The following is a 27,691-nucleotide window of genomic DNA, read 5'->3' as shown; positions in this document are numbered from 1 at the left end:
TTTGATCTATACGATTACTCTGATGGGAGTATCAGTCGAAGTTCACCATATATAGTGTATAGGAATGATTATAAAAGGTACCTTCGTGTCACTCTCAAGTACATGCTACTCCTTAGTAGTGAGCACGTTATTACCACTCAGAACCCTAATATCACATCTCTTTGTTCCCCTTGTTTCTGCTGCGATACCTAGTATATCCTAGTATATCCTTGCGTTATATTAGGCTACCCAATACCCCATCCACATCAACTGCCCAGTTCTGTATCAGCGCAGCCACATACGCAACTGTGGCATTCACTCATGTCTCGCAACTTCCACCCCGTCAATGCCAACTCGCCCTTCACCACTACTCTCACCTCAGACCCCGACATTAATCCCTCCCTCGAAGACAACAGCAACAATAATACCACCATCCAACCCTACCTCTTTCGCCCAGGTGTGCCTACCAATACCAGCTTCACCAGCAACGATCAAACCCTCGTGGACAACTGCTCCAACATTGAGGTCTCACAACTTGTCACTGAGGCAAACCGCTTCTGGGGCAATTACTCAACGACCATCCCCAACATCGAGACAGGTCCATCAGCTGCAGAATACCCAGCCACATACATGATGGGTAATTATGACCATGGCTATGGCGATCAAAACATGCACGAGACATCCGTGCCATACGGTCCGTGCGACCACTTCCAGGTGGCCGGGACAGGAATGGACATGGGAATGAGAATGACTGGCATGAAAGGAGAGGACGAGGATGACATGTACAATGCCAACCAAGCCTCAATGCTTGCCGCGTTGGGCATGACTCACCTCGATGAGGGAGAATCTCATGCAGTGGAAGATGACGCCAAAACTTCGTCGTCGGTTACAGTTGACGATGATCCCGAGTGGAAGGAGTGGAAGAAGTGGAATGAGACGGACGCGAATGGGGGAGTCAGATTACCTTCGGAAGAGAGGATGGACCAAGCAGCAACACCCGCTTGGGTGGATATGGGTTGTGAAGAGAGAAAGACGAACGAGGGATTCATGTCCTCGAGGGAGAAGATGGATCAAGCAGGCGTTGCTGCTTGGTTGGATATGAACCGCGAGGAGGACCACGGGGTCTTCCAAAATGATGAAAGCGATGACTATGACGAAGACGATATCACATCTTACGCATCCGACGATGACATGATGGAAATGGGAGAAGAGACGGAGTATGAGGAGGAGGATGAGGAAGTTGTCAACGTGGTCGAGGGCCCTTCAAGACAGGTCCTTATCAGTTCCCAGACAGGGGCTGTTGCTGAGTACAATACAGCAAGCTTTGGATGTGACTTTGAGACCGAGGAAGAAGAAAAAGAAGAAGAAGAGCAACACAACGAAGAAAGATGGGGTGGAGAGGGACAACCTCGTCCGTCCCCATTTCCTTGCTTCTACGACGCTCGATCGGGGCTTATCATCGAGCTTTCCTCATCCGAAAGTGACGCCGAAGAGACCATGTCAGACCCCTCTTCCAACAACGATGTCGAAGAAACAATGTCAGACCCATCTTCCTCATCCACCTCTTCCTCCTCATCACCAACCTCAGAAACCCCCCAAGCATACGCCCTCCCCTGGCCCACCTCACCGTCCAACTTGAGCACTACCACTACCACTAGCAGCACCAGCACCAGCACCAGTACCCCGTCAGAGACAACCCCGCCACCATCATCGCAACCCGTTCGACCACCCTCATCCACGCCCTTCACCCTCCTCGCCGACCTGCACACCAACCTCAGCAGCGCCCCAGACCACCGTGCCACACATCTCCGCAACCTAGCCAACGAAATCTCCAACGCGATGTACTTCGTCAACAGCCGGACAATCTCCGGAGACTTCAGCGCGGAGGACGCGGCCCCCGTAGACCGGGTAATGCGGATCGTGCGCGAAGGGGAGTTGAAGATGCGGTACCAGGAGCGGTATGAGCGGCAGAAGGGGAAGCTGGTGAAGCGGGAGAGGAGGGTCGCGGAGCGGGAGGACCGCGTGAGTAAGAGGGAGGAGATGGTGAGTCGGCGGGAGATGGGGGTTGCGGGGTGGTGGGAGGTATGGAGGGAGAGGGGGAGGGAGGTGTGGGAGGGGGTGGAAGGGGAGATGGATGGGGGAATTGGGGATGGGGATGGGGTTAGGAGGAATGCGATGGATACGTTGCAGAGGACTGTTAGGGTTACGAGGGAGGTTGTGAGGAGGATGGATCGGTTGATTGATGAGAGTGAGGTTGATGGTGATGGTGATTGTGATGTTGATGGGGGAGTTGAGTTGTGAGGTTAGGAAGTAATTGCCAGATTGATTGAATAATTTAGGGTTATAAGAGTGGATTCATGTTGGGTATTCATGGTGTTATGGCTCAATCTATCTATATAGTCTTGTCAATCAATCTAGATTAGATTGATTAAGATGACGATGACAACATTATCGGAAGTCTCTTTACATAGTAGAGCTAGTGCCGCGGCGAATTTAACAGGACAACTCACTGCTCAATCACTGAATCCTAAGCTAACTATGCAATCTACGTCTACGTAGTACGCATACAAACTAAACTAGTAAACTAGTAGTAGCTGTAGTGTAACCCCCCACAAAGGTCATCAGCCATCTCAGCCGTAATCAAAAGGATATCAAGTATCAACCCACCGAGATAACACAACCACCGAAATCCGAGACTAAAGACGACCAGCAAAGAGATAAAAGGGTCAGATACCCACCTCCCTACTGTGTAAGCGCCAGGGGCAAAGTCCGATAACCGGTGTTGGTACTCCGTAGAAACTTCTTCGAAGACCGTTGCCGTCCCCACTTATTCCCACTTTTTTTTCTCTTTCCCACGTTGTAACTTTTTTTTCCCACCCGAGGTGACATCAGCTCAACGGTCAACTTTAATCCTGATTTCTGTTCAGGAGAATCTCCCCAAGTCACTTTGGGAAGCCCTTTCAACAGGGAATAAGAGAAGGGAGAAAGGGAAAGGAAGCCTCTGGATGAACTTTACCGATTCTTCATGCATAGTGGCTGACGGCATACACTTCGACGGCCCGTCTTAAGCAGCTGCTAATAAGCTTCCCGACGACGATCATCATTATGACAGATACAACCGCCGAGATGGCCTCCTCAGACAGTACACTCGAAGGCACACTTTCGCGATCCGAATCCATCCGCTCCGCCGTTCAGACCTTCTCGCCTCTTCATGAGCTCGTCTTCGTCTTTGTGGTCTGCATGTCGCAGTTCATGACGCAGGCCGCGCTCGGAAACACCCTCGCCCCACTTGAGATCATCAGCGACAGTTTCGGCATCACCAACCCTGGCATTTCCAGCTGGCTGATTGCAGGGTATTCCCTAACTGTCGGTACCTTCATTCTGTTCTTCGGTCGCTGTGGCGATATTTTCGGATACCGTATCTTGTATATCACCGGGTGGATCTGGTTCGCGATCTGGTCCCTGGTGGCGGGGGTGAGTGTGTATTCGAACTACATCCTGTTCATTTTTGCGCGCACCTTGCAAGGCATCGGGCCTGCGATGCTCCTTCCTAATGGCCTGGCGCTGCTGGGTGCGACGTACCGACCGGGAAAGAAGAAGTATATGGTCTTCTCGCTCTTCGGGGCTACCGCGCCAAACGGCGCTGTTTTGGGAGCCATCTTTGCGTCGCTATTTTCCCAGCTCGCTTGGTGGCCGTGGACTTTCTGGGCCATGGCAATCTATTGTTTTGTATTGGCGATCATGTCCTTCCTTGCGATTCCTCCTTCCCCGTCAGTTGCGCAGGGTATGTCGCTGGCGCAGCTGGTGTCTGAATTGGACGTTGCCGGGGCATTCTTTGGAGTCGCAGGCTTGGTTCTGATCAACATCGCGTGGAACCAGGCGCCCGTGGTTGGATGGCAGGAGGCGTATGTATACGTCCTGCTAATCATCGGAGCCCTGATTCTAGCCATGTTCTTCGTCTGGGAGATCAAGTACGCGGCCAAGCCCCTCATCCCTTTCCACGCGCTGGATCTCGACGTCTGCTTTATCCTGGGCTGCATTGCATGTGGCTGGGCCAGTTTCGGAATCTGGGTCTACTACTTTTGGCGGTTCCTGGAGAATATCCGAGGCATATCGCCGTTGCTGGCATCGGCGCAGTTCATCCCGCCGGCCTTGTCCGGACTGACGGCCTCATTCACGACGGGACTCCTCATGGCGAAAATGCGGCCCGGCTGGATCATGCTGATGGCCATGGTGGCTTTCACCCTGGGTAATATATTTTCGGCTATCGCTCCGGTTCATCAGACGTATTGGGCGTTGTCCTTTGTAACGCTGTTGGTCACTCCGTGGGGAATGGACATGTCGTTCCCTGCGGCCACGGTCGTCTTGTCGAATGCGGTCGGGCGTCGTCATCAGGGTGTTGCGGCGTCGTTGGTCACGACGGTCGTTAATTATAGCATCTCGCTGGGGCTGGGCTTTGCAGGCACTGTCGAGGTGCATGTGAATAACGGTGGCCAAACCTTCCATGACACGCTTAAAGGGTATCGCGGAGCCTTGTACATGGGTATCGGACTGGGTGGGCTTGGAGTTGCCATCAGTGTGCTCTATCTCATCAAGAGCAGACCGAAACCGGGCCAGGAGGAGAATCGGCTGGAAAAAGCAGCTGAGTGATTGTTTTTCATCATTTCGATAAGGATAGAGATAGAGCATATATAATCCGGCGTGCTCATTATAGACATAGCCACAGAGCCCGCCTGCATAGTGGCAAATCCAAAATACTATTCAGTTAATAGCTTAAATTGACACTCAACGTATGACAGATGAGCCACCATATTGCAACGGGATATGCGAAGGGGATAGCAGTCATTCCGGGTGATCTTATGGCCCTCGGCCCTCATTATTGCGTGCCCATAATCGCAAGTGCAAACCTTTCTATCGTTTATTTTCACTGCGCTGCTATTCGCATCACGCTAACTCAGAAACACAGCCTCTCCTTATGGGCACTGGATAAATCAAATAAGTCTGCAGATGCAGAACCAATCAAGTGTGCTGCTCTGCATTGCTCGTGATTATTTGACAAACCTAGAATTCCGTACGCCCGTCTAGGCGGGAGCAAAAACCGGGAATTCAAATTCCGAGGGTAACGGCAATTGATTCAACTGAAGGAGCCAGGATGGCGAAGAACACACATCGGTGACCTCATTTCCTCCATCCAAGTGCTGGGAAACCACATGGTCGCAATCTCCTCTAGATAGCAATGAGAATACCAGTAAATTGCCTCCCTTCATATGAAGATGGGTCGATTCATCGCTGCACCGTAGTGAGCGTCCAATCAGCGAATCCGATAAGCAATAATCGGACTGGGAGCGATAGTTCCAGCGAGTTCCCAAAGACGGGTCCAGTTCGCCGCCCTGGCGATGAACCTCGGCACTGGCACTGGCCCTCCATGAATTCGGGCCGCGGATCCACTGGTCGCCATCCCTTCATGTGTCTTGCCAACAAAAGGAACGCTCCTTATTTCGTTCTCTTTCCCTATCTCTGGTGATCATTCTTTTCTTTCCTAATCCCTAGTCACCGTGTTCCTGTGCTGCAACCTTTCAGGAAATTCCAGCATCGCGTGAACAATTTCCCCATCCCCTAATCCCGACGCACCGCACTACCCCGGACGACCGATCTATCGGCCGAGATGAGCAGCCCGGGCGATTACAACGCCGTCCGCAAGGACATTGTCGCACAGCTGAAGAAGCCAGACTATGATGACGGAAGCGCAGGCCCAGTATTTGTCCGACTGGCATGGTGAGTCACCTCCAGGCTGAATGTTATGCTTGTCAGTCGCCACTAACCCCTGAGCAGGCACTCCGCGGGTACCTACGACGCCGAAACCGACACGGGCGGCAGCAACGGTGCGGGCATGCGATATGAAGCAGAGGGGGGCGATCCGTCAAACGCAGGCCTTCAATACGGTCGGGCATTTTTAGAACCTGTAAAGGAGAAGCATCCTTGGATTACATACTCCGATTTGTGGACGTTAGCAGGCGTGGTGGCGATCAAGGAGATGGGCGGGCCGGAAGTCGAGTGGAAGCCAGGTCGGACGGACCTGGTCGACGACTCCAAGGTACCGCCTCGTGGCCGTCTACCTGACGGTGCTCAGGGTGCAGACCATCTCCGCTTTATCTTCAACCGGATGGGCTTCAACGACCAAGAGATTGTGGCGTTGGCAGGAGGACACAATCTGGGTCGGTGCCATACCGATCGCAGTGGGTTCGAAGGTCCCTGGGTGAACAACCCAACACGATTCTCCAATCAGTTCTTCAAGCTGCTATTAAAGTTGGAGTGGACGCCTCGGAAATTGGCGAACGGCATGAGCCAGTTCGTATATGAGGATCCGGATGCGGAGGAGGGAGACGAGTTGTTGATGATGCTGCCCACCGATATCGCACTCAAGACGGACCCATCCTTCCGACAGTGGGTGGAGAAGTATGCAGAGGACAAGGACCTGTTCTTTGACCACTTTGCGAAGGTGTTCGCGAAGTTGGTCGAGCTGGGTATTCGACGAGACGAGAAGGGTGCTGTTCTCAACACCGACAATGTCAAGGGAGGTTATATCTCTGCTCCCAAGAAGAGTAACACGCCGACAGGACCACCGAAGAAGCCGAAGACCGAACCTGTGCGGGCCAGGCTGTAAATACGCGATGGATATTTGGGAGGATCATGATTTGATATACCATAGAAGGATTTAGAGGATTGGATAGAGGCCGAAGCGTGTACATTGGCTAGAGTAATAAATCTCAAGTTCATTCATAATGAAGAAACGAAGGAGCCCGTCTTTCAAAGTAGTTGAGAGAAAGAAGAAAGCAAGGAGAGAGAAAGAAGCGAGGGAGAGACATAAAGAGAGAAAGGGAAAAAGGCCGGGGGATTCAATGAATGCGGGGAAAGGTCCATGCGCTGACTTTGGCCCGGCCGTCATTGGCTCCCACCGGCATAGCTGGCAACGCGTTTACCTTGAAACCAGCCCAGTAGCCGTGCTAGGTTACTCCATTCCATCCTTGACTAGTCGGGAGGCTAGAGGTACTAAAGCTGCTCGGTTATTGAGAGAAAGGGTTATTGTGCTGGTATGACCTAGTTCCTTTCCCCTTTTTATTGTTCCCCGGATTTCTGGACCAGGATCCGTTCTCTGAGTTAATATATGAACTACCACCGCTGAAGACAGCATTCTAATTCTACCCATGAAAGTATTTCGGACAGTACTATATGTCTTAGTTATTGAATCTGGTGCAGTAGTAAGTGCTTTTTGAATTTTGAAAAAAAAAAGTTGTCTTGTCTAAGTTGTTTACTATCTATCAAGTCTGAAACCCGAACCCAAGCCATAGGGGGAGAGTCTTAATCCATTGCTCTTCATTTTTGGTTGGCTAGCATGTCTTCATAGTCGTGGTGCGTCTGGCGGGGCTGCAGGTGAAGACCTCAGTGGCGAGGCCCATGGTGGCCGGGTCTATTCACCCAATTCTCCGGATGGGTTGGTGGTAGCTGTGGTTGTGGTAGCTGTGGTTGTGATCGCGGCGAGGAGGATTGACCCATCATAGTAGGCCCATGGCCACCAAAGGCGCTGCTATTCGGGGTTGTCAGCTGCATTTGGCTGGTCATCGCCTGTACGACTTCATAAGAGGGTGGTGGATCGGTGGTCGGAATCCCCGGACTGTAAGCGACTCTCTGTTGAGGAAAGGCTACAGGAGAGGAAGCCAAAGACCCATGGAGAGCTGGATTATGGAGAGGGGGGTGTTGCCGAACAGGACTGGCAGGAGGCACATATTCTGGCCTAGTTATATACATCGGCCTGACCCTAGGAGGCGGTGGCATTGCACCACCTACATACGGTGAACCTGACATCATGATCGCAGGCGATGGCGTATCTGCTGACATGATCGGTGTGGGGGCCATGGACATAATCGCGTATGGATGAGCTGGAACGTAAGGCTGTGCTCGCGGTCCTCTAGGCCTGCTAGGTGCAGCCTGCTCTTGGCGTTGTACCTGGGGTTGTACCTGGGGTTGTACCTGGGGTTGTACCTGGGGTTGTACCTGGGGTTGCGCCTGGGGTTGCGCCTGGGGTTGCGTACCGAGGATCAGCATGTTCCGAAGATCCGAATTGGCACTTTTAAAGCGTATCGTATGTTTAGGCAGTACAGGTTCCCAAGGATATGGGTTCTGCTGCCGAGGGGGTAGTTCGGGCGGGGCCCAACCAGGACTTTGCTGGAGGAAAAGCTCACCCTGGGAGGCAGACTCTAGCATGCCGCTAACTGCACTCACAGCTACTTGGAGCTCGCCAATACTCGGGTTCAGAACCCGCTCGTAGAAGAGCAAGGGGATCTGCTGATTCCTCCAAAGACGCTCGGGCACTTGGTCCGGGCGGTTTTCTGAGAGGGGAAATCCAAGTATGGCTCCGTCGAGCACATGGCTTTCATACGAACACAGGTTCGTGCAGCGCACCCCACGTTCGGCACCATTCCACATGAGGCACAATAAACCTGGTCCTGGTGAGTATATCCCTCCTATCCAGCGGTATGTGACTCTCTGCCCCTCACCACCATCATCATGATATGACAGAGTAATGTCCTTTGTATGTGATCGTATAGACACATTAGGACCGAGTTCCACTACCAGGCGCATGGGGACGTTGGTAAATCGTCTCTCATAGTTGACCGAATGGTTACATTTGATGCAGGTTCTCTGGTGCTGAGGGTCAAATACCCGAGACAGCACTTCCTCCATACTCACGCCGTTCCGATCAGTCTCGAGCACAGGCGGTGCCAGAGTGGTCAAGCGGGTGCCATTCACAGTGGTTTTGTTATCCCTGGATGGCCCACAATTACAGTGCGCAGTAGTCTTCTCATTGTATGAGTACGCGAACTGGTCAAAGGTGCGCGTAAAATTGCGCCAGACGGTTCGCATAGTCTGAGTAGGCCCCGTGGCCAGGTGAGCATTTGCTGGGAGGAAACCAGCAAAGCATTCGACTAGCCTAAGACTCGTTTCTCTATCGAGGAAATCCCATTGAGCATCGGTCCCTTCAATGAAGGCTTGGTCAGAAACTGTGAAACGATCCTGCCAGCCCGGCTGCTTGCGGTCGATGTTGGTGGACCCGGCATCTAGCAGTCGGCCTGCAATGATAGCACAGCCAATCGCACTTTCGCTGAGTTTCGTGCTAACAGGGCCTCGGCCTCTATAAGGCCTTGTAATCCGGGGGCGTTGTGGGTTGCCTGGGGCGTGCAGCTCTACCTCAGCTGTTACTGGGTGTAAGCTGTACTGGACATTGTTCATGGTATTTAAGTTGGCGGTCAGCCATGGTCGTGGCATGTCCAACGGGGCAGCAGTCTGATGGCGTTCAAGCTCGTGATAAGCGAATTTCATGACAGCACGTTGCACTGCCTCAGTAACTAACTGGGCATGCTGGTTAGGTAGTGGTTCTGCTCTCCGGAACTGCTGGGATGTAGAAGTTGTGGTGTTAGGGTCACTGACACCTTCGGTGTTTTGTTCACTTGGTCTCCGGCTCTCTGAGAAGCTTTCTTCATGCTGCGTGGCAGGGCTTTCGACTTTTATCGTATGAGTTGGTGTTCTGCCACCCGAGGAACATTCTTCCATAGGATCCCCCTCATCACGGTCAGAGGTTTCCTCTTCGATGTCGGTCATTTCATCTTCGACTCCCTGGTCCTCAGGACTGGTTGAAGGGAGCCACTCTGTATGTTCGGACTCTTCCGAATTGTCAGTACTACTTTCAATGTATTCGCTTTGTTCTTCTTCCGTTTGATCCCCTTGTGGTGTCGCAAGTTCAAGAAGCTCTTCGTCGAGCCTACCGAGTTTATATAGTTGCTTTTCCATAACCTTCACATACTCCTCCGGTATATCACCAGAAGACCTAACAGACCCACGGGTCCGTGAGTCTGATGCTTGCAAAACCCTTGGGGGATCAGGGGAACACCTACTTATGGGTAGGTAATTGTTCAAGCCCTGAACACACCCCTGTTTCAGCAATCGAGGGCCAGCGTCCCTTCCCCAGTTGAAGAGTTCTTCCACTGACTTGGGCTGGTGATATTCAGCTTGATTCCAGATGATTTTCACCAGGATTGCCACCTTTACCCGCCTTGGCTGAAGGGAAGAATGGGAATCAGTGTTATACTTATAACCCCAGCCATGAAAATCCAACAGCTTGTCGTATACGCCCCTGCCCCCGTTGAGCAGAATATCGGTCAACGTCTTGATGCGTTTTCCGCATAGTTGGTCTGTCTCGGCAGGCTCTTCGAGCTGGTCAACATCGAAGAGCGGGTGCCTACACTCGACATATTCAATTGGCTGTGAGGCTGACTCCATTTTGCTTATTGCTTCGAGGACCGTAAGTAGCTTTCCAGAGAGAATGCTTGGGTGAATGAATAGTGATTATTTGGCTCTTGGATGGAACACGAGGCAAAGCAGCTGCTGATAGAAAATCTGGAGAGAGCGATCAATCTGCTTCATACTTATACCCTAGGGGAATCTCATGTTACACAGTGATGAAGGCTCAGATATACTGAGCGTCGCTGCAATATCCGTCATTTGAGGTGTATTTGCAAGGAGAGAACACTTCAGTTAGGCAAATTGTCAAGTACAGAGTGCAATTTGACCGATTTGGCTGGCATATTCCTTGCAACCAGCCAAGGAGAATATAGGAGAAATCATTCTCAATAGGTGTTTCAAAGTGAAGATATAGTCTGAAGGCATGTTCCAGACACACCGGTGATCATATCACGGAGATACTGCTAACAAAGCACCTGGGAAGATGAAGATGAGGTGAATCCCGTCGTACTGCGATGTTCTATATCATACATGCCTCAGGCAGGAATAGAATACTACACGGCTGGCATACACAGACTACCGTACCAGAACAACTAGATCACGTGCACGAGACAGTCAAGTGATAATATACCCTATTCCGGAATAGCCCGAAGCACAAGCGAGCCCTGAATCCCACCATACCCGAATAGGCTAGAGCCCAGCTTACCCGATCCCACAACGGGCGAGAGCAAAGTTGGAAGAAGCACTCGCAAGCCCGCCTCGATTTCACCTCCTTCTCATCCCTCTCGCCTGTCGACAATCAATCGCGGTCCTTCGCGCCATCGCCCATCATGTGTACGTGAAAGACCCTGAAATCGGATTTCCAACCCTGCATCTTTGATTTCCGTCGCTGTTCGTTTTTTGCCGGTCATTTTGGGAGGAAATATTCATAAATCGCTGGGGGTTTTTGGAGGAAATTTATCATCGCGGATACAGACGGGCAGGAAACAGCGGCGACGGATTCATTGAATTTTTCACTTGCTCCATCATCATCATCATCATTATGGCAACAACCGATTTTACAAGACAGAAAGGCTGACTGCGGTTTCTTCGGAATTTTTAGCGCTCGTGTCCGGCGAGAAGACGAACTTCCAGTACATTCTGCGTCTGCTCAACACCAATGTTGACGGTAAGCAGAAGATCATGTACGCCTTGACCCAGATCAAGGGTGTTGGTCGCCGTTACTCCAACTTGGTCTGCAAGAAGGCCGACGTTGACCTCAGCAAGCGGTACGTTTACACTACACTACTTTCCTCGATGGTTTCGAACAAATGGGATGGAGAGGAGTTGGTCGCACGGACACAATAAGAGGGGGAATCGAGGGCCACAGAACACAGAGACCCCGAAGGGATAAGGGACACATACAAGAACATCAAGTTGACATTGATATCTCTTAACAGCGCTGGTGAACTCACCACCGAAGAGCTCGAGCGTATCGTCACCATCCTCCAGGCCCCCACCCAGTACAAGATCCCCACCTGGTTCCTCAACAGACAGCGCGACATCACCGATGGCAAGGACTCCCAGGTCGTCTCCAACTCCCTCGACAGCAAGATCCGTGAGGATCTCGAGCGCCTGAAGAAGATCCGCTCCCACCGTGGTCTCCGTCACTACTGGGGTCTCCGTGTCCGCGGTCAGCACACCAAGACCACCGGTCGTCGTGGACGCACCGTCGGTGTCAGCAAGAAGAAGAACTAAAAAAACAACCATCGGGGTCATATCATCTGCGTTTGTTTCTTCGTACTTGCTGGAGTGGATCGTGGGAAGGATGGATTCCTTTTGTGTATGTTGGTGTGGATTTTTTTAACGAAATCTTCCCTGGGACCGGGAACAATATTAGAAAATGCCGTGTCCGAAATGAAAAGAATCATACCAATATGAATGAATACCAAATCATCCTTTCCTCACATTTCCTTTGTCTGCTGTTTTACGATTTACGAATGTACGGGTCATTCGGTGGCGAAATACGAGTAGGCTCTCATGGTTCGGTTTCTATGGGAGTGGTCTACCTTCTAATATCGACTGAGACGTCCATACGCCTAGTTGTCGACTATCTTAACTCAATTTCGTGTTCTACACTACGTACAGACGGTATGGTACTAATTAAATGCATGTAAATGCGATCGATTCATTCTCGTACGGAGTACAAATGCATAATGCACTATAATGACAAACTCATAGATACCATGTAACATAAGGCTCGGGATTAGTGGGCATTGACAAGCATCCTCAAACTATCGTTAAGAAACATATCTGCAGTGTCACCGAAATGACCGGAAAGTCTATATGCGGTGATAGCACGTCTTTAAAACCATTCACCTCCCAACCAGCGGTTGAAGAATTCAAGACTCGACTCGGGTTGGTCCATCGGGACCATGTGGCCACCGCCATAGAGACGCATGAAGGTGAAGTTGCCATGGGACTTGACCTGGCCGATCTTCTTGCCCTTGTGCTCATTCTCGACCACGACCAGGTCCTCCAGCTTAGCGGAGGCATATTCAGCCTGTCCGGGCCACTCAAGGGCTTCAGTCCAGGCCTTGTTGCCCAGCCAGTTGCAGATGAAATCGGCGTCACCAGCGTAGATCAGGACAGGGATCTGCTCCAGGAGTCCCGGAACGAGACGGTGGTAGGGCTTCATCCAGTCACCGTGGAAGAGGAAGTTGCGGTTGATGTCAAAGTTGCACGAGTCGTAGCCATTGACCTCAGCGCCAACAGCCTCAATGACCTCGGGCTTGTTCAGGTAGTCGCTGACGTAGCCCATGGCCGAGTAGCAGAGGTTAGAGCTATCCTCGCACTTACCACGAACATCGTAGACGTTCTGTCCGGTGCGCTGGTAAGGGGCAAGGAGGGCGTTGTTACAGTAGATGGAGGCCGGGACACAAACCCAAGCGCTCTCGGAACTGTAGCAAGACTCAATCATAGACTGGCAGCGAGGAAGGGCGTTGTCCATGGCCTGGCAGGAGCCCTCGTCCAAGACAGCTGGGTAACCACCGTCACCACAAGCCATGGGACGGTAGTACTCGTACTGGGTGAGTCCGTCGGTGAGACCGTTGCCAATGAGAACGGACTGCAGGTTGATGTTGCGCTTCTTGTGAGACAGAATCTCCGAAGCGAAGACGGGGATATAGTGACCAGCATAGGATTCACCGGCAATGTGGAAGTCCTGCTTGGCATACTCGGGGAATTGTTTGAAGAAGAGGGTAAGCAAGGCATAGACGTCCTTGCCAGCAGCAACGGTGTCGCTGACAGCAGAGTTGCTGTAGGAGTAACCGACGTTGACAGGCTGGTCAAGGAAGATCACGGACGCGTTGGAGTTCCAAGCGTAGTCATTGTAGACCGGCTGGATCTTCTTGTTGATGCTGCTAGGGCCGAGCTCCATGAAAAGACCGGTGAGGGAAGAGCATCCAGGGCCACCGTTCAGCCACAGAACAACAGGGTCATTCTCGGGGTCATTGCGAGACTCGAAGAACCCTACATTGCGTTAGAAATAAAGAACATATGAAAGGCGTGATATTGAGCCAAGGTGGACTTACAGTAGAACAGATGCTTGTCGTTCTCGTTGTCATCGAGATAACCGGTGTACTGCTTTACGCCAGGGTCGATGCCAAGAGAGCTAGGATCGGTCTTCTTGACCCTGAGATCATAGGCTTCCAGCTTGCCATCGACCTCACGCTCCTTCTCACCGTTCTCACCAGTAACCCAGACGCTCTGGACGTCGGAGCCGCGGACGATGTGGTCCCAGTGGTGGTCGGGGCGGCGGTTGTGCTTCTTGGGGAGGGAGAAGAGAGGGTTCTGATCCATGCTCTCTGGGAAGAAGCTAGCAACCTCATCCCAGAGCTTACGAGCCTCATCAGAGAGAGACTTCAGCTCCTCCTGGAATGCGTGCAGCGGCTTGGAGAACCCGTCGGCACTGTGATCCGCAGGGACCTCGGCCGCATGGTCGGCACCGTGCTTGGCACCGTTACCTCCAAGGACCTGCTGGAAGGGAGGGACGGCCGCAGTGGCCGCTCCAACCAGCATAGCAGCTGGAAGAACTCTCATTGTGCTGAAACCCTACGGGGTTGGTATGAAATCGAGATGACGATGGGATGAGTAGGTAGAGAATGGGTACCTTGCGGTCTGGAAGGTACGGTACCTGGGCAGGGAGCTTATCAGCACGGGTTATCAAGGGAGGTGGTCAGAGGACATAGGAGTGCACTTACGGACACAAAAGTATCAAGTGAGAAAAAGCAAGTAGCTCAGCAAATACCAGCTACTGGGTGATCAATGGAAACCCAGAAGAGGATGGAGAGGAAGGAAGGAGAGAGGAGAGAAGAGGAGGTGTACTGGATGGGCTGCAGGCAGGCGATGACGCCTCGATAGCAGGGCCGGAAGGCGGCCAATCACAGGCCGGTGCCTTCCCTTTGCAGAAAGTCACGCGCTGAGTCATGAAGCTGAGTCAGCGCATGGCACGGGACCGGCGTCATTGCGGTTTCCTCCAATCACAAGCCTGTCGGGTGACTGCCTTGGGCTGTCAACAGCATTTTTTTCAGCGCATTCAAACATAATCTCCTCACTGACGCAACTGGAGATCGACCGACTCCATATTACACCTTGGTTGAGTCTGTATATACACAAGAGCCTCTTGCTTTGTCGCAGAGGCTTTCGGCAACATGCCCATCAACCAACCATCAAACCAGATCAAATTTACCAATGTATCAGTCGTCAGGCTAAAAAAGGGTACGTACTGTTATACATGTGTGACCCTTCATTTGCGATCGTCTTGCGTGGCATGTCTATCAATTATGTGGGGAGATCATGCGCAAATTTCAGGCGTAGAAAGAAAAACCTCCTGCGAAACTTCCAATCGGCCCCGCAACCCCGCTAACCGTTCAACGAACAGGTAAAAAGCGCTTCGAGCTCGCCTGCTACAAGAACAAACTCCTCGAATATCGCTCCGGAGCAGAGAAGGATCTCGACAATGTTCTCCAAGTCCCCACGATCTTCCTGTCCGTTTCCAAAGCGCAAACAGCCCCATCCGCCGAATTAACAAAGGCCTTCGGCGCCGACACACCTGCAGATGAGATCCGGCAAGAAATCCTACGAAAGGGTGAAGTGCAAGTTGGCGAGCGCGAGCGAAAGGAAATCATCGAGCGTGTGGAGAAGGAAGTGTTGGATATTGTCTCAGGACGGCTGGTTGATCCTACGACGAAACGAGTCTATACCCCCGGAATGATTTCCAAGGCCTTGGACCAGCTGAGCTCGGCTAGTGGTCAACAATCGCAAACACCCGGCAATGGTGAGACGGATGGGGATAACAGCGAGGAGAGCCGCCCGCGGAAACCGCTCTGGACGGGTGTGACTGCCAACAAGTCCGCGAAGAGTCAAGCGCTTGAGGCCATGAAGGCGCTTATTGCATGGCAACCTATTCCTGTGATGCGGGCGCGGATGCGTCTCCGCGTTACCTGTCCTGTGTCATTGTTGAAGCAGAGTGTCAAGGGTGGTGCGGCCGGTGGTGCGGGCGCTGGTGGTAAGGAGAAGGAGGCGCCATCCAAGGGCGGCTCCAAGTCCAACAAGAAGGGTGGAAAGGGTTCCAAGAAGGCCCGTCAGCAGGAATCCGAGGATGAGGCGGGTGGATCTGACGCAGAGTCCGCTCCTGCCAAGGGCCCGAGCAATGTCAAGGATAAGATCCTGAGCTATATCGAATCCATCGAGGCTCAGGAGGTTGTCGGCGGAGACGAGTGGGAGGTCATTGGCTTTGCGGAGCCGGGAGCTTTTAAGGGACTGAATGAGTTCGTGGGTAACGAGACCCGGGGCAGAGGACGCGTGGAGGTGCTGGATATGACGGTGACCCATGAAGAGTAAGCTCCGCCGGGGATTCTGGCGCAACCATGTACAGCCTGCTATGATTGATGACTAGGAAGGATACCAAAATTATGCCATAACTATGACCATACTACAAGACTAGATCCAAATATATCATGATAAGACCATATATCTAAGGTTCATAGCAAAGCCAAGGATCATCATAGAGCTCCTTCGCACTCGACCGACTCTCCGGTTTCCACTGCAGCATTCTACGAACGAATCCAATAAACAAGCGTTTATCCTCTCCATGTAGAAAAGGGGTCATATTCGAGAAATTGAACTCCTCCGACGGAATCAACCCAGGGAACTTGAACGCCCCTATAGACGTCCAACAATTAGTGCTTGCGATGCCATCGCAATCAAGTATGACGTACCTTGAGGCGAGAACAAGTCATTGCGTATATGCGGATCACATTTATCCAAGAACCGTGAGGGAGGAGATCCCAACAGCCTAATCATCTGAGCGACATGCACCTCCCTGGAATATTTCCTTCGATGTTCACATAACCCATCAAATAGCGTCTCATCAGCGAGCAGTTCCCAAAGCTGCATAGCAATAGCCGTGAGTATACATCACCACAAACCATCATCTTCCGACTTACCACAGTCCCCAAATTCCAAATATCAGCACTATACGACCACCCAGCCTTCAACAGAACCTCAGGGGCACAGAATGGCTGAGGCTGAATGTCATGGTGATGCGGAGTCAGTACGTTCCCGAAAACGGCAGCACTGAAGTCGGAAATCTTCAGCAAGCCGACTCCTTTTTTGAGTGGCCCGAAGTCGTTCCTAGATTCGTAAATAGGACGTCCGTTTCGGAGTATATGCGGAGCGGGATGAGCTTCCTGGTGATGGGCATATTTATCGATAATAGTGGCATCTTCGAATCCGATGAGGAAGTTATCGGCTTTTAGGTCTGCGGTCTGTTAGCTGATAGGATACTACTACTGAAACGATGGTTTGATATATGTACCAGTGTGTATGATCCGACATTCAGAATGCAAGAAATCCAACCCCGTTAGTATAACCCTCAAGAAAGCTTTCAGAACCTGCGCAGACACCCCGTTCGTACTTCCAAGACGTCGTCCTAGAACCCAAAGTGGCTCTCTGAGTGGCTCGAAGACCAAACATAGATGATCTCCAAGGATACCTTGTACTTCAAACGAATCCTGAACGAGTCTAACATAGGCACGACCTTCATGCTCAGACCGCAGTCGGGAAATATGCTGCGATATGTTCAGTTCATCCTCCGCGGCTTTCTTCTCCCCTTCACCAGAGTTCGTGATCTTCAAGGTTACGTATTTAGTTGATTGCCAGGGCCAGCTTTATGGTGTTAGATAGATATCTAGTGTGTGTGGGCTCTACCAATAAATAATACCATGTGTGACTGACCGAGATATATCCTTCGCTAACCACGCGGTGGAATTAGCACCCCATCCTAATTTAGAGATGATACAGTATTTGTTCCCAATGGTTTCTCCGATTCGGGCGGGATAGTATTTCTTGGGGTTGTAGTGGGGGTTGCGTTCTTCTTCTAGTGGGTAGGTTGGGGGGGTAGACTTTAAAGATAGGGATTTGCTGGGTTTATGGTACAGGGAGCGGAGAGGTTTGTTGATTGTATGACGGAATAGAGTCATCGTGTGAGATTGATGAGGTGCTGTTTACTGCATACATGAGAACTACAGTATGTAAGACGAGGCGGGAAAAGGCGGTGCCGGGATAATATTGCGAATCCAACATGCCAACGAAGAATGAGAGCAAGGGAGACTGACCTGGATAAAGCAGTAGGGATTATACTGATGAGCCAATCGGTATGTATCTTTCGTTAGCTACGCAGTGTCTTATCAGAACAAGGAAGACATGACCTATTCAGTATCCAGAGTATCGATTGTGTCCCGCGTTGCACGCCAAAATGTATACATTCTAGACTTACGCTTACTCCAATATAATATGTTCCGCTACATCACCGCCCAGCTAGAATAATATCCTTGACAATAGAAGTACTAAGCAAATATCAAGAGTTTCAAATTTGACTCTCATCTCTAAAATACCTCTGCCATCAACCTGAATCCAATGGTCACTGAGTTACCCACCACAACAGACACAACCTAATATGCAAAAGTACGAGACAAGAAGTCACCAAGCCAGCCAGAGAGTTTGCAATCCATCTAGCATATGCAAACTACAATCAAGATGAGCAAGACCATAGACTACCGTAAATAACCATCAGCTGAGCCATGCCATCAATAATAACCAGCTAGCTACATAATGGGTACAGATTAACTTCGTCAGCGCAGAAGCAAGGACCAGCAGTTAGCTTAGGAAGAAAGATAAGCAATCTTAGGTACATGCATACATATTTCTATTAGATTTATCTTGAGATTGAATTGTATGATTAGTTTTCGAGTTTTATTGAAGTAATACTAACATTTGTTTTCTACACTAGTACGGTCATAGGTCAGTAGTGTCCACCTGAGTAACCGTGTAGATATATACCTTTACTACTAGTAAGTAAGCACCAACTACAAGAAAATAGTAAGTAGTAGTATCCAAAGAAAACAAAATAAAACCTAGCCTCTGCACCCCAGAAGCAACTACTGTAACACCCACCTCACCATCCATAATCAAGTCTAGTTCAGCGATCTGAGCAGCGATACTAATGCACGATCACCATCCACTCACCCACCCACTGCACAGATCATCATCCCTCACCCCTCCTCCCTCATCCAGCCAGCCTCCTCACCCTCACCCTCATAACTATTAAACCAATACAAATAATACAAGTAAGAAAGAAAAAAAAATAATAACCAAGCAGACTAAAAGTTACATCTACAGCTTAGTAGAAGAAGAAGCAGCACAACAAGAAGCAAAGCAAAGCAAGCAACACCCCGCCCGACCCGACCATCCCGACCGGACCCGAACACAACACCCGGACGAACGACTACAGACAGCCCCTCCAAAGTCCCAAGTCCAAGTCCAAACACACTATTAACAGATCAAATCAAACTAGTGCTTCGCGGCACCGTCGATCAAACCGGTCAATTTACTCCGTAGTACGTAGTAAGAAAAAGTAAACCTTACTCTAAAAAAAAAAAAAAAAGGAAGAAGGAAAGTCAAAAGTCAAAAATTCAAAGTTGGCTGAAGTATCCGACCGAAGATCGCAGTCTGGAATGTCTTGGCGGAGAGGGTGAAATCATTTTCCCCTGCTGTTGCTCTTGAACCCTGACTGATTGCCACTACTCCGGGATTGGCTTTGGCGTTGGTGATGCGCGTGTGGCGCGGACTAGGAGGGATGATTGACGAGGCTTATTGTCGATAGTGGCTTGATTTATGGGGATACTTTTTTCTTGATTACTATTGCTTATTACTTTATTGCTTTTCTGGGAGTGAGGCGAGGTGGCTCACTACTCACTACGTACTGTAATCTACTTCTTCTGAACACTACGCTATTTGACGGGTCTTTATTATTATTTCTTCATTGTGTTACCTTACAGTTAGATAGGTACATTAAGTACAAGTCGGGTCAGTGGCCGGTGGGAGAATCCTCGGTGCTAGTAGTAGGCACCCACTAAGGCACCAGCACACATGACGGGTTGGGAAAACCAAGCAACTCAGTTGGATGGGTATACGCTTAAACGCAATGCACGAAGCACTCAAAGCACAAAACAGACGCTTTTCGAACGTTGCTCGTTTCATGCGTGGAAAGGACCGACTCCGTCCAGGGCAGATGCAATAAATTCCAGACGCCCCTCACGCCGGATTTGCATATGTAGACTGCGTCAGCCGTCGGAAAATGGCAGCCTTGAACACGACCGGGTATTCAGTGCCGCCTTCTGCGACCCACGGCGGGAGGGTTCGAAGAAGGTAAGATGCTCACACCTGTGTCGCATAGTAAATGTTAAAAGGAGAAAGGTGGAAATGGATGGCGGAGTCGGAAATAGAAAAGAAAGGGACCATTGTCGATAGGGTCGGTATCCCTATTGAGTTGGCATCACGTGATGGGGGGAAGCGAAGATCTTGCCGGAAGTCGGAGCGAATTAAAAAAGGTACTATGAGCAGATCTGCACGGCGTTCAACGCCCGTGTCAGCTCCTCCGGTGAGAATGGCATGTAACACCCCTTGGGCGACAAGGGGGGCGGCGAAATCGCTCGTACAGCCGGGGAAGTGTAGCGGATCGTTTCTTTCAGCTGGGCGATCGAGTCAACCCGGTCGAAGTCGGCAAACAGAGTCATCAGGGACTCGCTATAGCTTTCAGGCTCCACGGCTGTGGATGATGATGAGCCGCTCTCTCCTTGTCGGCCGCAGGCGTATTCGTCATGGTGAACCGAAGGGGGATCTGGTGATTGGTCAGATGGCTGATCGTTACACATGGCATATTTTATGATAGGTCCAGGGCTGGACAACATCCAAAAGGGCTGACGAAAGGAAGTATCCCACATACCAACTGTCACATCTACTTCGGGTCGTACTGTTCGAATCTGATCGGGGGCGAGGTCGTCGGCGGCGTCTTCTTCGTACCGCGCTCTCATGAAATCCGGTATGGACGCACAGGGGGAGAGGCTGAGATCGGGAGTACGCGGGCGTTCCGCTTGGGCGTCCCCAAACGACCATGCTGCAAGTTTCCGTTGATGTTCCTTGTCGAAAGGGCCCTTGAATTTTGACCGAGGGATTTCGCCGCGTTTGTAGTATTCGATCTTGATTCCATTGCCCTTGCCCTTGGACGAGGACCCACTGCTGGACCGGCGGAACACCCTCCGCACCTTTTCTCGGAAACTCATGTTGACCGGGGTGGAAAAGCCAGGCGATATGGTGGTGTATGGTGTCGATATGTGTGGAAGATCGTTGTGATAGGAGGGGTTATGCGTTCAACCGTCGACTCAAGACCTCAATGTTGCATACCTTTCCCAGGGAGGGAATGGACGCGAGGGAGGGTGTGCAAGCACAGACGACAATCGAGTAGGTCCAGAAACCCTCGTATCATCGTTTGCCTAGACCAAGTGTGGGGTGGAGAGGAGAGGGGGGTGGAGGGGAGAAGAGGGGAGAGTAGAAGAAAGGAAGAACGAAGGAAGGAAGAAAGAAAGAAGAGGGGAGAGTAGATAGTGAAGTAAGAGAGAGACGAGAGGAAGGAAGGGCTAGACTAAAGGGTAACTGAGGGAAGAGAGAGATATGATGGGGATTATGTCAAGGAACTAATGGAGCAGCAGTCCCAGATAGTTAGAGAGACAGCACGACTAACTGGGAGGAGTAATCGGAATCAGCGTCCATACCTATGATACAATGCGATGGGGAATTAATTACTCGTAGTTCGAAGTGGAAGGGATCTGATTGGAACGAGCGGTGCGAGGCACCATGCCGTTAGTTCCATACCACCACAACGGGGCTCCATCCAACGGAGGAAACGGAGTAAACCATTCCCAGAATGCACTGGGGCGGCCATTGACTTACCGGTTGGTGACTTATCATGGCTCGCTTGACCTTACTTTTTGCTCTGCACAGGCCAAGGTAACCTAACCTAACCCCACGGCTCTGGGAGGGTTGGGACTTTCTTGGGAGGGTAAGAGGCAGAGAGCCGGTAACTGGGTAAGCCGCGATTACCTGCGGCCAAATCCGAGGCGTGAACGAGAAACAAACGCCGAACGTGGAGGATCCACCGGGGGGGTTGAGCCAGGAAGGAGGGAGAGAGGGTTGTGCGTGAATTTCCCAAGCTTAGCCTGATTGTTCTTAGCCGGAAGACAGAATGGGGAATGAGACTCGGAGTGTAGCAGCTTGTGCAGTAGTTGAGTTAATTATTATAAGTCTTGGGGTTTTATGTCACTCGACGAAGGAATATGCTAGATCATAAAATTCCATGCTTTGAGGGATAATAGTAAAATAACTTATAAGTGTAGAAATACAAAGAAAAATGACTGACAGGATGGCAAAGAAAGTCTTCATCGTCATCATCACCAGTCACTTTGTTTCCCCCTCCCGTCCTTAAAGCGGGACACCACCCAAACATGACATTTTTCGTTAAGCATTTTCCATAACGAAATATTTCCCTCATTCTCATTCTTTTCCGCGGCGCTTCTGCAAACCCGGCCATAGAGTGCCGAGTCCCGATTCTGCCTTTCCCAGTTAGCCTAGAGCTGACTAACCCCTTGATTCTGAACCGTACTGTAAACTTGCCCCCCTCCTTCGGTGTGGCCCTCTTTCTTACTTACCTTCCAATCAGACGTCCATTGGAGGAGGTTCACCGTCGGGTTGCATCGCCAGAACAAGGTACTACCTTAAGCCCAAAACAGTCCTATCTAAACCATGGTTTTGGATGCGCCAACCTCCCAGACCAATTTCCGCATTACGAGTGGTCGGGAAGTTACGCAACCCCGGCCGAAGAAAGTCAAGAGGGTGGTAGGTAGTAGTAAAACTCTGGGTTCTCTTTTCCCACCACTCTCATGTTAACTTACACTTTCCCCCAACATGTTGCAGGGCTGGCCGGCCAGCCGACGGACTGGGCTGGGCTTCGTAAGATTGCTGCAGAAGACAGGTGTATATCACGGTGTACTATCGCCCAGTCGGCAGGACTTGCATGATGGTGTGTGAGTAAGTGCGTGTGTGGCAATGGCAAAAAGATCAAGCAAGGTATCTGTCTGTCTGTCTCTTGCTGTCGTGGTCTTGCTGCACCGAACGATTCCAGAAACACAGCCAAGACGGTCCGATCTACGTGCCACCACCGACCGACTCGAGTCAAGCTGCATCTTGTTCTTCCCATCGTAGCGATCGGGATGTAACCCTGCGACTTCCCCGGCATCAATCATCATTCGTTCCTTCATGGAGGCTGGAATCTGGATGCTTCTTTCTGTTTGCTGTCGGATGTAGATAGGCTGGGGGGCGCCAGATGACTTGGTAGTAACTATCCCACGTCAGTCGCCGGAACCGAGAACGGTGCGGTGCCACTGGGAAGAAGTTCTCATCTCAGACAAGTAACTAGTACGAACACAGTAGCAAACGGTTTGACTAATGAGATAAAGAACCACCCATGGACGATAAGTAATTGCACGAATGATATCGCTGGCATAATCGTGGATTCCGAGTGCCCCGCTGAAGGTGGTTCGGAGTCGCCCCCACTCGGCACGGTAGTTCCGGTGACCAAAACGGCTATCTTTGGATCTTGTAGCAAATTATCACAGCCATCTTTCATCAAATAGGCCTGCTGGCCCAATGGTAAGGCGCTTGACTACGGATCAAGAGATTGCAGGTTCGAGTCCTGCGTAGGTCATTCTTTTTTGCTCCCCCATCCTTCAATACCAGGGTATGCCCAAGTGCCTACCCACTTGATATATCTCTTTTTTCTTTTCTGCCATCGTCAGGCACGCAGTATATGGAATCATACAGCATAACCCAACAACGAACTGAAACTTAAAAAATTGTGTGAGACGCAAGGGGTTCCAGCCAAACCTGGCACGTTGTTGGGCCGTCACCACACTGCTCGGCGTGGCATTGCAACAACCACCGTCAACTAACTTACGCCCTCCCTTCCATGATGTCATCATGGCAGACCACTCACCCCCGGGTTTCGCCTCCCCAGACATGATCCTTCCGTCAACTTCGCCCGTAAACTTACTTCTTCGGGCATGTATACATGTTACATACGCCGTCCCCGATAGTTTGGGGCGCAGAGGAAAGAAGTTGACGATTTGGCCACTTGTCATCGGTAAGGGATACTAACTAAAGTAGTGGCCACCTTGCGCTGCCGGTTTGGGCGGCCGTCTCAGCTCGAGCTACTTAATATATACTAGACGTTTCTGTGTGGTGGGTTGTGTCATATTGAGGCACGTGATACTGTTGTTGGACTGTATACAAGTGTACAGTGTCTATTTCAAGCAGCTGGCTAGGTCTTGGCTTTCACTACTGAATTGGTTAAGGACACGACGACGGCTGGCATGTCGACCGGAAACGGTTCCTAAACCTTTCATTCCCTGTCCGGGTTTGGCCGATCCTGGACCCGACGGCATGCCTCATGATGCAATCGACCGATCGAACACGGGCGCGAGTGTCACCGTACCTTCTGCTTCTACAAAGTACCTAACAAGTAATCATAGTAATGGTTGATTGTAAGTTGTATAGTGTAGCAGCAGACTCGATTTTGTGGTTTGATTAGTATCCTGATAGTTTGGTTAGTGGTCAATAGATATCCTGCAAGTTCAACCTCTCATTAATTGGCTATATTAGCCAATGCAATGAATGCATAAAGGCATTGTACTCCATACGTATGTAGTAACTCCGGTCAAGTGAGACCTTGCCTTGTGCGGACGGCTCGCCACGGATAAACTCAGGTCCCGCCGGGGCGGGATGGGATCGTCTGCAAGCTTGAGAATTAGTCCGCTTAACATGGCTTGTTAAGCCCCAAGCTGCAGGTACAGTTCCGACTCGCCGGAATCAGGGGGATGTGCGCCAGCTCCAGCTGCCATACTGCTTGCTTGACACTCAATCGCTTCGTAATTGCCATTCCTGCCATTTCTGTAGAAGCCGCAAGCAGCGCATGAGCTGGGTTCGGTCTGGTGCAGAATAGCAACTGCCATCATGGCTGGCCAACATGATTGTTGTCTCTTTTGTAGTCATGACTGAGAGCAGGATGTTGTTGAAAGGAGATGAAGGAGGATTTGTAGGGATCCAAGCCGAGCCCATGGAAATGCGCCTGCAGGTAATAAACATCTGCAACCCTCATCCACGCGCAATTCAACCCATATTTGGATCCGCGTGCACTGTGCCCCTTCCAATCTTAACCCTGCTGTCCCCTTCGACACGACCCCATGTGACCGCGGCGTGACTTTCGCCCTCGTTTGGATTCCCCCGCTCCCACAAGCATTCATTCACAGATTGTTCCTGTGTGAACTGGCGCCAGTTCAACTACAACACGCGCTACAGGTCTACCTACATTGAATTGCACTGGTCGCGTGCAGCTTGAAATCAATCCAAGCGCCAGTGGTTCAGTGTTACCCGCAAATTAATTGCACCTTGACCCGGCCCTCCACGGATTAACGTTCCCCGAATCGATTTAGGCAATCGGAAAGGGCCACAGGGCAACATACCAGACCAGCCCGCCCCTAACTTCCCACTTCATCTGCCGTTGGTTCTTAATCCCCATTCTCGGAATCGCACGACCTCGACGTTTCGCATCCACGACTCGTGTCCATTCCGTTCGCACAGACTGTAGGTTTTGTCCACCCACTGCTGAATTGACTCGTTGTCGTCATTGCCAGTGCACTAACAATATTGTTGCTGCACAGGATAATCCATCACAATGCCTAAGAAAGGAGGAAAGAACAAGAACAAGGGCAAGAAGAGCGGCGGTGCTGCCGCTGCCGCAAAGAAAGCAGTCGATGCCCCCAACAATGTGTGAGTAGAACTCAATCGCACCCGCATTGTGCTGTTGTTTCGTCATCGCAATCTTGTTTCGCACAAATGACACTGACATTTTTCTCTCCGGAACAGTGTACCAGCCAACGAGGTCGAGGAAACAGTCACCAAGAGCGACAGTGAGCTCGAAGCTGTCGCTACCGAGGCAGGCGTCACTGACACCACTGCGCCTGAGGCTGTCGTCCCCGAGACAGTTACCAAGGACGAAAGCGAAGTTGGAGCCGTCGCTGCAGGTGCCGACACTGGTGTGACTTCAGCACCCGAGACCACAATCCCTGAGACTGTCGCCAAGAGTGAGAGCGAAGCCGTCGCTGCCGAGACTGCTCCTGCAGTGACTGCGGCACCCGTGGCCACCGTTACTGACACCGCCGCCCCGGTCCCCGCGCCTGCCCCTCCGGTCAACTTCACTGAGGAGGCCTCAAACGCAGTCAATACCGCGTTCCCCAAGATAAACGATGGCATCGTAGAGGACGCTGCGCAGCAGACGAAGACTGCTCAGGCGGAGACAGTGGAGGAGGGCACGAGTAAGTAACCCAATGGGTGCGCATTTGCGCAGGGCTGATAGTTTGCTGACAATGTTTGTCACCAGCTGTACTACCTTCCACCTCCACCCTTGAAGCTTCCAATGCGGATACCACAACCCTGCCTGTCAGAACCAGCACCCTCGAGCCCGAGACCGCCGATGCCCACGTGAAGCGACCCTACGAGAGCAGCATCACCACCAAGGAGGATGACCACAAGCCCCACAAGATGCCCAAGGTGGAAGATGAACCCGTCATTGCCACCGAGAAGGCAGCAGCCGCAGACACTGTTCCGGCTCCTACTGGCACCATCGTGCAGCCACAGGTTGTCCCGGGGCTTGGTGCTGGCTCCGCTGATGAGGCGTCGAAGGACTTGGAAGTTGCCGGACTTGCCGCGACGGACAAGGATGCTGGAGCTGCGTCCAGCACGACAGTACCTCAGACTACCGAGGCCGTCCCGGCCAAGGTTACCGAAGCTCCGTCCAGCGCGGCGGCTGACACCACCGCTGTTGCCCCAGTGGAAGCTTCTACCAAGCCCGAGACTGCTGCAGCCATCGCTCCCTCTGAAGTACCTGAGAGTACTGCCAGCGCTAAGCAGACGTCCGAGTTGACACAGCCGGAGCCAGCAACGGCGACCAAGGCCCCGGCCGCAGCCGCAGACAGCGAGCCTATTGCGGTTGTTCCCAGCACCATCATCAGACCCTCTGGACGTGAGAGCAAAGCAGCGGATAAGACTGTGGAGGACACCACTGCTGCACCCACGGCCACTGAGGCTGAACAGCCCCTGAAGGTTGCGGAAGACAAGGAGCAGGCGACCAAGACACCAGAGACTTCCAAGCGCCTCAGCGCTGTCCCCTCTACGATCAAGGACACGAAGCCCCAGGAGGCCCAGAAGACCGAGACCTCGGCCACCCAAGGAGTTTCGTCTGTTCAGAAAGAGGAAGGCGCTGCTGCCCAGAAGGCCGAGGAGGTCAAGTCGGAGCCTCAGGCGGAAGGCACCTCTGCTGCTAAGCCCGAAGCCGCTCAAACCGGACAAGAGACCCAGCAAGCGGGCGCCGCTGCCCCGAAGGTTGAGGAAGGCAAGACGAGCGTTGAGCAGGCCAAGGGCGAGGCCGTCAAGCCCCAGGAGACTGCGAAGTCGGAAAGCAGCAAGGCCGAGAAGCGCAAGAGCGGACTTTTCGCCTGGCTCAAGCGCAAGATCAAGGGCGAGAAGAACTAGAGTTCTGCCTCGTTTCTCTGCGCTTTTCCTGCCGGAGGTGTTCTCCGGAATGAACTTTTGGCTCCTTTGGCGAGCGGTTGCCGGCCCAGGAGCCCATATTGCTGATACCCCAACATGGATGATTGCATGGAGTGATGGATATTAAAAAAGCAAAAACACAAAACCCAATAAAAATATGGAATAAGGGAAAAGAAAAAGAAGAAAAAAAAATCCAGGCTAGGCAGAAAGATACCAGAGATAACATAACGCCTTAGTATGATGATGGATGGCGGGTGTACGATATGAATGGCCAGGACAGGATACCACCAGGGATAGGATTGCTTGATTAATTGCTTGATTGGGCTGGGCTGGGCTTTCTGACTGGGATGCTGCAAAGCGCTATTTTGTATTTCGG

The 27,691-nt window shown here is 51.5% G+C and overlaps 10 protein-coding genes and 1 non-coding gene across 11 annotated transcripts; 7 read left to right on the top strand and 4 right to left on the bottom strand.

Moving 5' to 3' along the window:
- Positions 1 to 300: 300 nt before the first annotated feature.
- Positions 301 to 2,280, top strand: AtWU_08416 (similar to An08g08700; the record flags this gene model as incomplete). The annotated part of the gene is made up of 1 exon (XM_035503524.1): positions 301 to 2,280. One exon carries the CDS (start codon positions 301 to 303, stop codon positions 2,278 to 2,280), a length of 1,980 nt encoding a protein of 659 aa, XP_035359417.1.
- Positions 2,281 to 3,105: 825 nt separating this feature from the next.
- AtWU_08415 (MDR family MFS transporter) lies at positions 3,106 to 4,629 on the top strand (the record flags this gene model as incomplete). Its single annotated transcript, XM_035503523.1, has 1 exon — positions 3,106 to 4,629. The coding sequence occupies one exon, from the start codon at positions 3,106 to 3,108 to the stop codon at positions 4,627 to 4,629; it is 1,524 nt and encodes a 507-aa protein (XP_035359416.1).
- Positions 4,630 to 5,644: 1,015 nt separating this feature from the next.
- AtWU_08414 (peroxidase) lies at positions 5,645 to 6,643 on the top strand (the record flags this gene model as incomplete). Its single annotated transcript, XM_035503522.1, has 2 exons — positions 5,645 to 5,754; positions 5,812 to 6,643. The coding sequence occupies 2 exons, from the start codon at positions 5,645 to 5,647 to the stop codon at positions 6,641 to 6,643; spliced, it is 942 nt and encodes a 313-aa protein (XP_035359415.1).
- A 776-nt stretch (positions 6,644 to 7,419) lies between these two features.
- Positions 7,420 to 10,314, bottom strand: AtWU_08413 (uncharacterized protein; the record flags this gene model as incomplete). The annotated part of the gene is made up of 1 exon (XM_035503521.1): positions 7,420 to 10,314. The coding sequence occupies one exon, from the start codon at positions 10,312 to 10,314 to the stop codon at positions 7,420 to 7,422; it is 2,895 nt and encodes a 964-aa protein (XP_035359414.1).
- A 791-nt stretch (positions 10,315 to 11,105) lies between these two features.
- Positions 11,106 to 12,012, top strand: AtWU_08412 (40S ribosomal protein uS13; the record flags this gene model as incomplete). Its single annotated transcript, XM_035503520.1, has 3 exons — positions 11,106 to 11,109; positions 11,378 to 11,543; positions 11,715 to 12,012. 3 exons carry the CDS (start codon positions 11,106 to 11,108, stop codon positions 12,010 to 12,012), a joined length of 468 nt encoding a protein of 155 aa, XP_035359413.1.
- Positions 12,013 to 12,619: 607 nt separating this feature from the next.
- Positions 12,620 to 14,355, bottom strand: cp3 (carboxypeptidase C PRC1; the record flags this gene model as incomplete). The annotated part of the gene is made up of 2 exons (XM_035503519.1): positions 12,620 to 13,785; positions 13,848 to 14,355. The coding sequence occupies 2 exons, from the start codon at positions 14,353 to 14,355 to the stop codon at positions 12,620 to 12,622; spliced, it is 1,674 nt and encodes a 557-aa protein (XP_035359412.1).
- Positions 14,356 to 14,966: 611 nt separating this feature from the next.
- On the top strand, positions 14,967 to 16,158 carry AtWU_08410 (guanine nucleotide exchange factor SDO1; the record flags this gene model as incomplete). The annotated part of the gene is made up of 2 exons (XM_035503518.1): positions 14,967 to 15,033; positions 15,197 to 16,158. The coding sequence occupies 2 exons, from the start codon at positions 14,967 to 14,969 to the stop codon at positions 16,156 to 16,158; spliced, it is 1,029 nt and encodes a 342-aa protein (XP_035359411.1).
- Positions 16,159 to 16,291: 133 nt separating this feature from the next.
- AtWU_08409 (kinase domain protein) lies at positions 16,292 to 17,798 on the bottom strand (the record flags this gene model as incomplete). Its single annotated transcript, XM_035503517.1, has 5 exons — positions 16,292 to 16,479; positions 16,536 to 16,707; positions 16,764 to 17,077; positions 17,135 to 17,484; positions 17,554 to 17,798. 5 exons carry the CDS (start codon positions 17,796 to 17,798, stop codon positions 16,292 to 16,294), a joined length of 1,269 nt encoding a protein of 422 aa, XP_035359410.1.
- Positions 17,799 to 20,210: 2,412 nt separating this feature from the next.
- Positions 20,211 to 20,939, bottom strand: AtWU_08408 (uncharacterized protein; the record flags this gene model as incomplete). The annotated part of the gene is made up of 1 exon (XM_035503516.1): positions 20,211 to 20,939. One exon carries the CDS (start codon positions 20,937 to 20,939, stop codon positions 20,211 to 20,213), a length of 729 nt encoding a protein of 242 aa, XP_035359409.1.
- A 2,405-nt stretch (positions 20,940 to 23,344) lies between these two features.
- Positions 23,345 to 23,416, top strand: AtWU_t221. The gene has a single exon. It is a non-coding gene; the product is annotated as a tRNA-Arg (tRNA).
- A 2,025-nt stretch (positions 23,417 to 25,441) lies between these two features.
- AtWU_08407 (uncharacterized protein) lies at positions 25,442 to 27,297 on the top strand (the record flags this gene model as incomplete). The annotated part of the gene is made up of 3 exons (XM_035503515.1): positions 25,442 to 25,536; positions 25,633 to 26,081; positions 26,147 to 27,297. The coding sequence occupies 3 exons, from the start codon at positions 25,442 to 25,444 to the stop codon at positions 27,295 to 27,297; spliced, it is 1,695 nt and encodes a 564-aa protein (XP_035359408.1).
- Positions 27,298 to 27,691: the final 394 nt, after the last annotated feature.

Source organism: Aspergillus tubingensis (assembly GCF_013340325.1).
Source record: "Aspergillus tubingensis WU-2223L DNA, scaffold_9, whole genome shotgun sequence".
In the NCBI taxonomy this organism is placed as follows: Eukaryota; Fungi; Ascomycota; class Eurotiomycetes; order Eurotiales; family Aspergillaceae; genus Aspergillus; species Aspergillus tubingensis.
The sequence above is the reverse complement of the archived record's forward strand: the minus strand, read 5'-3'. Positions and strand labels throughout refer to the sequence as shown.